This window comes from Rana temporaria, chromosome 5, assembly GCF_905171775.1.
Source record: "Rana temporaria chromosome 5, aRanTem1.1, whole genome shotgun sequence".
NCBI lineage: Eukaryota > Metazoa > Chordata > Amphibia > Anura > Ranidae > Rana > Rana temporaria.
The window spans coordinates 43,492,171-43,504,266 of NC_053493.1; the positions used below are offsets into that span (position 1 = coordinate 43,492,171).

At 42.8% G+C, this 12,096-nt stretch overlaps 1 protein-coding gene across 1 annotated transcript in view; it reads left to right on the forward strand.

The window, feature by feature from the left end:
- LOC120939984 (macrophage mannose receptor 1-like) overlaps positions 1-5,516 on the forward strand; it is a 141,711-nt gene extending 136,195 nt beyond the window's left edge. The window contains exons 29-30 of the mRNA XM_040352476.1: positions 1,936-1,968; positions 4,841-5,516. Coding sequence (XP_040208410.1) covers positions 1,936-1,968; positions 4,841-5,088 — 281 coding nt within the window. The 3' untranslated portion in view covers positions 5,089-5,516. The remainder of the gene's footprint in view (positions 1-1,935; positions 1,969-4,840) is intronic.
- Positions 5,517-12,096: the final 6,580 nt, after the last annotated feature.

Consider the following 12,096-nt stretch of genomic DNA (forward strand, 5'->3'; position numbering starts at 1 on the left):
TAAGCAGTTGTCTAGAAAACTGACACTGAAAATAGTTGACGCTCACAAAGCTGGAGAAGGCTATAAGAATATAGCAAAGCGTTTTCAGATGTCAATATCCTCTGTTCGGAATGTAATTAAGAAATGGCAGTCATCAGGAACAGTGGAAGTTAAAGCAAGATCTGGAAGACCAAGAAAAATATCAGACAGAACCGCTCGCAGGATTGTGAGAAAAGCAATTCAAAACCCACGTTTGACTGCACGATCCCTCCAGAAAGATCTGGCAGACACTGGAGTTGTGGTACACTATTCCACTATAAAGAGATACTTGTACAAATATGGTTTTCATGGAAGAGTCATCAGAAGAAAACCTCTTCTACGTCTTCACCACAAAAATCAGCGTTTGAACTTTGCAAATCAACATATAGACAAGCCTGATGCATTTTGGAAACAAGTTCTGTGGACCGATGAGGTTAAAATAGAACTTTTTGGCCGGAATGAGCAAAGGTACGTTTGGAGAAGAAAGGGCACAGAATTTAATGAAAAGAACCTCTGTCCAACTGTTAAGCATGGAGGTGGATCAATCATGTTTTGGGGTTGTATTGCAGCCAGTGGCACAGGGAACATTTCACGAGTAGAAGGAAAAATGGCTTCAATAAAATGTCAGCAAAATTTGGATGGTAACTTGATGCCATCTGTGAAAAAGCTGAAGTTAAAGAGAGGATGGCTTCTACAAATGGATAATGATCCTAAACACACCTCAAACTCCACGGGGGGATTACATCAAGAGAAGGTTTTGCCATGGCCTTCACAATCTCCTGACCTCAACATAATTGAAAATCTATGGATAGACCTTAAAAGAGCAGTGCGTGACAGACAGCCCAGAAATCTCAAAGAACTGGAAGACTTTTGTAAGGAAGAATGGGCAAAGATACCTCAAACAAGAATTGAAAGACTCTTGGCTGGCTACAAAAAGCGTTTACAAGCTGTGATACTTGCCAAAGAGGGCAGTACAAGATATTAACTCTGCAGGGTGCCCAAACTTTGGCAGACACCATTTTTTTGTTTTCTGTAATTTTGAAAGTGTAAATGATGGAAATAAAATCTAACTTTTTTTGACATATTATAAGAATGTCTAATCTGTAATTTGATGCCTTTTGGAGATTTTTCCATCTTTCCTTGGCTTCGTTATGCACATTAATACAAAATTTTACCTGGGGTGCCCAAACTTTCGATCCCCACTGTAGCTGCAGAGGGTGGGTCAACTCAATACAGGTGTCCCAATACTTTTGACAATATAGTGTATATTGTGTATAGTGCAAACTCACAAAGTCAGACTGTGGTACATCGCTCACTGACAGACCCACTCTTACTCACCCCACCTGCCCAATGCAGACTTTTTTTTATTATTAATTGCAGTAGAATAAAGAAGAATTCAGCAAAAAGAAAACATGTTTTTCTATAGATGTGCTGGGCAAAAAAAAAAATAGCAAAATCTTTGCTCTTGGTATTATGTCAACTTTAAACTATGAGTAATAAATAAATAAAAATGCTTTTGCTGTTAGCTGTCCGCCACATTAGTTTCTTTTTAGGTTTAATTAAGGCCAGCCTCATTCAGTCCCCTTCCTGGGAGCCCAGGCTGTCATGAACACAACCCCTGTAAGTGCATCACCATGCCAGTCTGGGCTCAGAGTACTACAGCATTCACACATCAAGAATGTCAAAGAAGAAAAGAAGAAAAAGTGTATGTATGTATATATACACACACATATATATATATATATATATATATATATATATATATATATATATATATATATACACACACACATTTGCATGGGGGCCCAGGGGAGTGTGTTTTACTAAGAAGCCAGTGTTCTGATTTAATATTTCTCTTCTATGCATTTCATTTACACTGATCTCTAAAAAATATTATTTTGCATTTTATATTTACAGTTCCAGTGCCTACAGAAAAGCCAGTAAAACCAGGTACAGTATAATCAACATTAATATTACATTGAATCTACCTAATGTTATCCTAATTATTTTTTTACTTACTAAGGTGTTATTGGATTTGAGCTATTGTGCCTACACAAATCTAAACGTCCAAAATAAAACATTGTAATTGGGAACGAACGTCACATTTTGGTGAACCTAATGTATTTCAAAATCTGACTTTTGCTGAAATTTCGCCTCGATTGGCCTATAACAAGTCCAGTTGAATGTAACTAACTGCTACTAGATACATCAGAGGTTTTATTATTAGCCTATGAGGATTGTAAATGAGAGCAGCCACTGTAAATTAAATTGTTTTTAGGTTTCGGTACTGGAAGTGAGGGAAAATCTCTCCAATTGGGTCACAGGTAGCACTTAAAGCGGAGGTCCACACAAAAATGGAACCTCTGCTGTCCGGATTCCTCCCCCCCCCCTCCGGTGTCACATTTGGCACCTTTCAGGGGGGATCAGATACCTGTCTAAGACAGGTATTTGCACCCACTTCCGGGCATAGACCCCCGCAGTATCTGCGGGGGTCTATGTCACGTCTGGCGCCCTCCCACCCCCACTGTCTTCTGGGAGACACACAGATCCCAGAAAACATCAGGGACCAGTGGCATTGCGCAGCGCGAGTCGCGCATGCACAGTAGGGAACCAGGAAGTGGGAGGTGAAGCCTCAAGGCTTCACTTCCTGATTCCCTTCCTGAAGATGGCGGCGGCAGCACCCAAGAGCCGTAACAGAGATCGGCTTCAAGTGCCGACATCGCGGGCAAGCTGGACAGGTAAGTGTCCTTACTTTAAAAGTCAGCAGCTGTAGTATTTGTAAGACAAATTGAGTAGTGGATCCCTTTATAACGAGGTCACCAGGCCTACCCCGAGACATCAGCTTGCCTTGCTTGGTGTCCTCCAGGGCAGGTCCTCCCCCGGTTTCCTTCGTTAAGCAGCTTCTCCCACTTGGATGGACAGCTTGGAATCCCCTCTTGAATCATAGGCCCCAGCCAACATAGCTGGGCATACTCAGTAGAGATGCGACCTCAGACCAACGTGGTCCACTTGTGCCTCGCGCCAGGAGGGCCACGAAGCGAAGCACCCCGAAAAACTGCGTCTGCCTCTTAAGTATTCCTTCCCAGCAGGCACAGCAGGGCACCACTCCCACTGGGCTGCTGCCGAGAAGGGTCACTTAACACACTATGGTTCACTTGAGTTCCAACATGGGCCTGAGGTGGTAACGCCACCTACAGGCAACAGGGGAAAATCCTACCAAGCGTAACCATTAGCCAGAACAGAGGCCAATTTCACAGAAATTCAACAAAGTCTGAGCCCATTATTGGCTCAGACGCCCCCTAAATCTATAATAGCGCCCCAGTCATTGGGAGCAGGGCGCTACAACCCTCTGGGTGATCTATGCATAGGGATTTTAACAAACTTTATATTAAATCCCCACCCTTTTCTGCTGTGAAGAAAAAGTTGTTTGTTTCACTATATAATTTGCCAAACTGATTCCTGAATGGGAGGGTTTGTGTTCTTTATAACCACCTGGTCAAATTTCTGTGTTCTAATGAGGAAGGTTGTAGTGTTAGAATCACTTTAGAAGTATTGTTATCCTTTAGGGAGTATCTGGCTAAAAATTATGGCCAAAATCTGACTTGTATCTTAGTGCAGACTTTTGGGAAAAATCAATGACCCAATCACACAAGCAGAAAATTGAATTTCTGGGGGGCTTTTCATAAACCAATGGTGCACAGAATGCCTCCATGTTGCCATATTGCATTCCTATTTTTGAACAGTTTTAGTAAATTACACTGGTTCCAAAACTCAAAATTAAAATGAAATGTATGTTTTAATAACATTAATGTGGCATTAAACCCAGCATTTTTTGTTTTATTAAATGAGCCCTCTGAAGGTTTATGTCATAATATTCTAGTATGCAATGCATATTAGCACATTATGGCAGCTAACCTGTCAAACGATGCCTTCATTTCATATTTATTTCATATTCTCCCAGTCTTCCTTCTGGGTTTGGTCTGTTCGATCACTTGAGTGGCCAGGCCACCATGACATCACTCGCAGACATGTACATTGGAGCAGGGGCGGACTGACCATTGGCACTCTCGGGCACTGCCCGAGGGCCCCATGCCACTAGGGGGCCCCATTAAGGTTGTCAGACTCAATAAAACCAGGGACAGTATGCAAAAATCTGTGTTTTTTTTTTTTACATCTGTCCTTGATATGTCCGAAACCGACATGCTTTTGATGTGAAAATCCTGCGATTTTAGCTGCCCTGCCTCTGCACTGCCTCCTGGTGTGGTGGCCATTTGTAAGCCCAGGGGCCCCATAATCTTCTATTGCCCGGGGGCCCCATGAGTTGTCAGTCCACCCCTGCATTGGAGTCATAACATCACGTCACATCCTGTCAGTGCTTTTTTATTTTATTTTTTGGAGTTCGATTCCACCTAAAATAACAAAATGGCCAGTGTTACAATTGCATGTTATACTATACTTTTATTTATTGAAAGTGAAGTTTTCCTTTAAGAATATACACATCACAACATGGTTGTTTGAAAACAACATGGCATGGCATTAAGTGGAAGATTACCTCGAAAGAGAGTGGGATTTTAAGGGCAATGAAAAATAAATAGAAAAAATATAGAAAAATATATAATTTAACCTAAATTAAATATTTTTCTATATATTTTTCATTGCCCTTAAAATCCCACTCTCTTTCGAGGTAATCTTCTTTTTGATTCATTGGGGATGGTGGCAATGTACATGACAGCTCATGGGATTCTAATTTCTTTATGGCATTAAGTGGAATGTCACTATAATACATTATAACTTAATTCCCTTATTTTTCTTTCCCTTGCAGAAGAGTCCAAGGCAGATCTCAAGTCATCGCATGGTATCACCGGGGGCGTGGTCATACTTGTCATAGTTATCATTGCTGGAACCACTATTGCAGTCTATTACCTGTACAGAAAGAAGCAGAATAAGGTCCCTCCCCCAGAAGAAAACTTCGATAACACCCTATACTTCAACGGCAACCGTGCTCCCCCAACAAATGACACCAACATTCTTGTGGATAACATTGAACAAAATGAACGTTCAATTTCTTAGTGCTATGAATGTAAAAAGTCATTCTTAGGTGTGAAAAAAATCAGTTCCATCTGCAGCTCCTTTGCTAATACTAAAGTGTAACATTACCTTTTGGCTCCCTCCAAGCCCTTGGATATGAAAGGACCCAACTGTACCAGTGCAGTCTTACTTCCACTACATTCTAACTGCAGTAAAGGTCAATTCTAAAATGTATGTCACAAATGTGGTGGATGCCAGTGTTTGGAGTTGTTGGCTGTCTGTCCTAATGTATGTCCCATTGGTAGGACTTTCTTACATTAAGTTGGGTCTTCTCTTCCCTCCACAAAGCCATAACAAAGGTGCACTATCAAAGGTGAATTCCCCAATTTTGATTACTTATGCCCCGTACACACGATCGGAATTTCCGATGGAAAAAGTCTGATGGACTTTTTCTATCGGATTTTCCAATCGTGTGTAGCCCCATCTGAGTTTTTTCATTGGAAATTACGATGAATTCCATCGGACTTTAGATATAGAACATGTTCTATATTTTTTTAATGGAATTACGATGTGATTTGGCCGGGCAAAAGCCTTATCCTGTGTACGCGGCATAACAGTTTACTTTGCAGGTGAGCTGAACCTGGAATATGTTGATCTTGTCAGAGTAGTTTATCAAACCATTCTATTTGCCAGTAATCATTAAATTCTGAAATATTACTTTTAATATAAGCTGGACCCTATGTTAATATAGAGTCTATGTTTAGTTTACATAGTGCAGGAAATAGTTAAAACTCTTGTTTTTTTTTATTTTTTTTGCTGTTTTAGTCTCACTAGTGTTCCATAGATATAAAAAGGGATTTAGATGATCAAATCATTACAAAGTGAAGGGAAACATCCCCTTTGGATATATGTCTTATTTTGGTCACAACACTTAAAATGTAGCTTGTCCATCACTTTCTGTATTGAAGACCATGGCCACCAGGACAAAGCGAGAGTGAATTTCCCCAAAGGGGTAACAGCAAAAAAACAAAAATGTTAGAGGTCCTAATTTTACCCTACACTATCCAAAAATATTTGTCTTTAAATGCAATTCAAACCTATTATTACTCATTATCACCAGTTGCTGTGTTTTAACATGCCTGCTCAACCTTCATGTGTTCAGTCCTGGACATCCACAGTATGACTTCAGTTAAGTGGTAAAATGCACTAAAACAAGAATCCTGACACAGAAAAACACAGTTTTGAGCATTACGGATAGAATCTTATTAGAGTACATATGCTGAAAAGCACATAAAATGTTTTTTAAAAACAAGATGGTGTAAATAGGTTCTTACACAAGACATAATAAATATTGTAGATGTTTTTTTATTATCTCTATTGCACAAGCATGCATTTGTAACATTAGGAAACATTCTGGTTTTGCTCATCATCATAAATTAAATGTAACACAAAATGCAGTGCCTACACAAAAATCTTCTAGGAAACTCAAAGTAGATTGTCGAAAGACTGGCAAGAGAGCAGTTCAATCTTGGCTGGCTCGTCATTGGACAAAGCAGATACTTCAAAGGTCTATATGAGCATAATGGAATAAAAAAGGCAACACTATCTACAACAGTTGATTATCTCAGCTTTAAATACCAAGTTTGTCAGAAAGATAGAATTGAAATCTGTCTATAAGTTACATATACACAATAGGGCAGACATTTTGTGGTGTTAACTAGTATCAAGTTAAGCCTTTTAGTAATTAGTGATTTCAATGCAACCTTAGATTCTGGTTCCTAATGAAATGATAGGTCACATTCTCTGACCGAGACCACAAAATGGCTTCCTCTGCTGTGTATGGATAAAAGATCTACTAAAGAGCAGTTGGTGTGTATCCACATTGTCTAATGACATGCTCTTGCTTGCAAATAATGTTTTGTACATGAGAAAAAGTCCTTTGTACATGAGAAATGTATCTTGTTTACAAGTAAATAATTAAAATGTTAATGCTAAACAATGGTGTAAGTGTACTTATTCCGTTTTCAGAGTGGAGCAGGACTCTTCCTCTGGAAAGGCTTGACTGAGGTGGTGCCCTCTAGAAGCATCAATAAGTTCTCACCTCCTGGCAGTTTACTAATAATACCAATTGACTAGAACTTGCCTGTTCCTGTATCCACATGATGTTTGTTGTCACTTTCAATGGATTCTGCAAAGAGCCAGTAAATGCAAACCAATAGCACATTTATACAGGGCCATCTTTAATGTTGATTGCCCCTGGGCAAAACAATTCTTGCCAATACCCCCCCCCCCCCATGCAATTTTTCTCTCCACCTGCTCTGAGACATACAATAAATATCAGCTAGACTTAAAATCAGTTTACTGTATACTATACACTGTACACAGTTTGTCGGGAGGGAGTTAGCATCCTGCCAACAAATATCAAACTCAATTTAACACACACACAATTTGTTTTTGTTTGTTCTGTCAGGAGGGGGTCATAACCTACTGACTGAAACAATGGGGAGAAAAATAAGGTAAATAGTTCCTCTTCTGAGTTCCTGATGGGAGGGGCAAACAGGCTTCTCAAAAGAGTTCAGATAAAGATCAGACCTCACCCCTCAGTGTCCTTGCAATAAGGGAAACCGTCCATGAGTTGGGTACATCCAGGGTGGCAGGCCAGTCTGATCCTGCAGAAAATCAGAAGGAAGAAGAAAATAACACATTTTGCTACTACCCAGCAGTTTATATGTGTGATCTCTATGCCTACTGTAACTCCCTACAGTCTCCTCAGGCATAAAAATGGGATTGGGCAACCACTTCCGGCCTCCTACTTCTTCCTGTATAGCAACCGAATGGCTCTTTGTACGCTGTCCTGCCTTTGCAATGAGCACCCAGGCCTTGTATATAGCTCTTCCCAGCCGCCATTTGTCTTGAATGTCCTTAAAACAGGCCCAAGTCTCTCTCTCTCTGGCAACTGCAAGGGCTTGGGGATGTGCAAAAAGTTCCAAATAATGTCTTCCTCTGACCCTGCCCGGAAGTTCTCTACAACGTCCATGATCTGGGAAGGAAGAGACATACAGCTAATCCAGACCCCACTTCAAACCAACTTTCTTCTGCATCTCCTGTTGGTATCTGGAAAACCTGGGCAATTCCTTGGGATTTCCTTTTCCAGGAAGGACACAAGCATCCTGGGACCTCACAACCCATTGCCTGTCTAACAAGAGCTTCCTCCTGCTGATCAGGGCTTCTGCTTCTGGGGGTCTCTCTACTGGCTCTGGTACATCTTCACTCTCATGCTGGACTTCCAGGACCTCTGAGCTCTCACTAGGGGATGACCACTCCATCAGTCTCTCCAGGGATCCAAATTCAGCTTGTAGTCTGGGGGAACCCCAATCAATGTCCTAGCCGTCGCTCTCCCCATCTAGCTCACCGAAAGGCACACCTTCCTCTGACACTGGCTCCCTCTCGACTAAGATGGCAAGGGGCTGAGAGTTGGCCGCCACCTCAGGGACTTTGTCTACTCCCTTCTGGGCAGTACTCCCAGTTGCCAGGTCCTTGGTCAGGGCGTAGGTCACGACAGTCTTCTCTTCTAAAGTCCACTCTGCCTTTGGGTAGTGATTCCAGGCCCGCTCCGGCCTTCTGGGACTTCTATAGTTGCAGACGCCAGAATCCTGATTGCAGGTACATGGTATAATATTGTGGCCCCTGCTGGGTGGACCCTAGCTGGGTCAACTGTTCATCACAATAGACGCACCGGGCCCAGGCAGTGACCACCGCGGTCAGCATCTGGCATTCTGAGCATAGCAGGCACAACCACTCCATCCCCTCGTTCACCCCGTGGGCGAATCGCCCACGAGGCTCCAGCCGGATACCGGTGTCCAACCAGGGCCCGCTGCTGCTGTTCAGGCAGCCACGTTAGACTGGGTAGCAGCCGACCACCCTCTGCCATCTTCCTCCGCCTCGTTTTTCTGCCTCGTTTTCGGTAGCAACAATAACGTTTGTAGCCAATGTCTCACTGAAGGGAAAAATCTCAGTACAGTCCCGCCTGCAGGCACCTGCAGGATTACCCTGATCACCCCAGGTAACAGTAGACAGTTCTGGGCACACTTTACTGAACAATGCAGGAGTTTGTAGCAAAGGTTCAAGATGCCCAGCATTAGCAGATTGCTGGGCATATTTGTAATCCGGTGAGATATGTACAGCATTAGCAGATTGCTGGACATTTGTGGGCAGAGTATCTCTCTCAAGGGAGAGATGCTCTGGCCCAAATGTGTATTATATGTTATTGAAATCCATGGGTGCGATCGCCCGCCGTGATTGCCACGAGTGACAGCACATAGTGAAAAATCACTCAATTGCAGGATTAGTATAAGTGTTCACCCCAGCACTGGTTAGGATAACTGGGCAAGCATGCAGCAGCAGTTATCTAGTTTGTTGCTATGGGCAACAGCACTTATTTTTGCAGTACTGAATAATAGGCAGAACACATAAGTCCTTCCTCCGGGTTAAATTCATCAATAATGGTGGAACAAAGCAGTTCCCTGGCTCGCTCAACTTCGGTTGCTAGGAGCAATGACGGACAGGTTACCCGTAAACGGGTGATCCTGGACGAGCCCCCAAATGTAGCAGTACCACCGTAGGGGCTGCTAAGTGATGTGGCCCATCTGTCACCCTGCCCAGTTCGGCATTCACTTCCCAGACACTCCAAGACAAGGAACAGTCCATTGGCTTTGATTTGTTGTTTTATTGAGGAAATTTACCTTGGATGGGTTATGGGAAATATGGGATGCCCAGTAGAAAAATAGCAACATTTCTAGGACAGCTATGTGCACTCTTTTGTACAATTCTTCAGACTCCTCCTGCAAAACTCTTGCTTGCAGACTATTGCCCTCTCTCTAGGAGCATTTAGCACATAGTTAGACCTGACACTGGCTCAGCCAGGCCTTAGGAATTACCCTTTGCAGACAGGGACCATGCATTAGATACAGTGGACACTCGCACGCCCACGGGTCCGGTGGACTTGGTGTCCGCGGGCCACCTGCGATCGCATTACAGAGAGGCAGAATGGGGACAATACTGAGATTTGCTGTACCTAGTGATCAGGAACAGCGATCTCTGTGTTGTGCCAGTAAGCCCATATTCCACACAGTTAGAACACACCCAGGGAACACAGTTAACCCCTTGATCGCCCCCTAGTGTTAACCCCTTCCCTGCCAGTGTCATTTATACATTGATCAGTGCATTTTTGTAGCGCTGATCACTGTCATAATGTCTCTAGTCCATAAAAAGTGTCAGGATTGTGCACCGCAATGTCGCAGTCCCGCAAAAAAATTCAGATCGCCGCCATTGCCAGTAAAAACAATAAAAAAAATAAAAGTCCATGGGCCAGATTCTTAAAAGGCTTACGACGGCGCAATGCCATTTGCGCCGTCGTAAGTCCTAATCTGACCCGAGCGTATCTATGCGACTGATTCTTAGAATCAGTTACGCATAGATATCCCTTAGATCTGACAGGCGTAAGGCTCTTACGCTGTCAGATCTTAAATGCAATTTTTTTTCCCGCCGCTAGGTGTCGCCTCGTAGTTTTCCCCTGTCGTCTATGCAAATTAGCTATTTACGCCGATTCCCGAATGTACGCGCGGACGACGCAGTGAATTTACGACGTTTCCTGAAGCGTAAACTTGCCCCTGCTATGTGAAGGGGCAAGTTTACGAAGGTCCGTCGTATGCATGTTAAGTATGGCGTCGGGTCAGCGTCGTCTTTTTCCATTGTTTACGTTGTTTTCGTAAGTCATTCGCGAATACGACTTTACGTCAATGACGCTCACGTCGGCGTCATTGACGTTTTCCGTCGTGAGCTGGAGCATGCGCACTGGGCTATTTTTATGCCCGGCACATGCGCAGTTCGATCGTCGCGGGGGCGCGCTTAATTTAAATACAAGCCGCCCCTTTAAATTGCGCGTCCTTACCCCGGGCCATTTACACTACGCCGCCGCAAATTACGGAGCAAGTGCTTGGAGAATACGGCACTTGCTCCAGTAATTTGCGGCGGCGTAGTGTAAATGGCTTACACTACGCAAACGCCGATTCTATGAGAATCTGGCCCCATAAATCTATCTTTTTTTTTACCGCAAAACAATCAATATACGCTTATTGCAATTTTTTGGACCAAAAATATGTAGAAGAATACCTATTGGCCTAAACTGATGAATACATTTGTTTTTTTATATATATATATATATTTTTTTTTGGGCATGTAAAATAGTAGAAAGTATAAAAAAAAATGTATTTATTTTTCAAAATTTACGCACTTTTTTTTGTTTATTTGCTAATTTACAACGTTGCATGACCACGCAATTGTCAGTTAAATAGGCGCAGTGCCGTATCGCAAAAAATGGTCTGGTCATTAAGGGGGTAAATCCTTCCAGGGCTGAAGTGGTTAAAGTGGAGGTTCACCCGAAAACTTAATTTTTAATAATCGATTGATGCTTATTTTGTCAAGGGGAATCGGGTAGTTTTTTTAAAATCGAAGCAGTACTTACCGTTTTATAGAGCGTTCTTCTCCGCCGCTTCCGGGTATGGGCTGCGGGACTGGGCGTTCCTATTTGATTTACAGGCTTTCGACAGGCTTCGGACGGTCGTATACATCGCGTCACGATTTTCCGAAAGTAGCCGAACGTCGGTACGCAGGCGCCGTATAGAACCGCACCGACGTTCGGCTTCTTTCGGCTATTTGTGACGCGATGTATGCGACCGTCGGAAAGCCTGTCGGAAGCCTGTCAATCAAATAGGAACGCCCAGTCCCGCAGCCCATACCCGGAAGCGGCGGAGAAGATCTATCTCTAAAACGGTAAGTACTGCTTCGATTTTAAAAAAAACACCCGATTCCCCTTGACAAAATGAGCATTAATCTAAGGTTAAAAAAAAAAATTCGGGTGAACTCCCGCTTTAAGGGACATCTCTTCTATGATAGATACAATTAGGTTGTCCGTTGTAGCAGTAAAGTTTTTTTTTTTAACCAAGAAAAAAAAAAAAAAAACACCAGCAGCATTTCATTTGGCCCGGATGG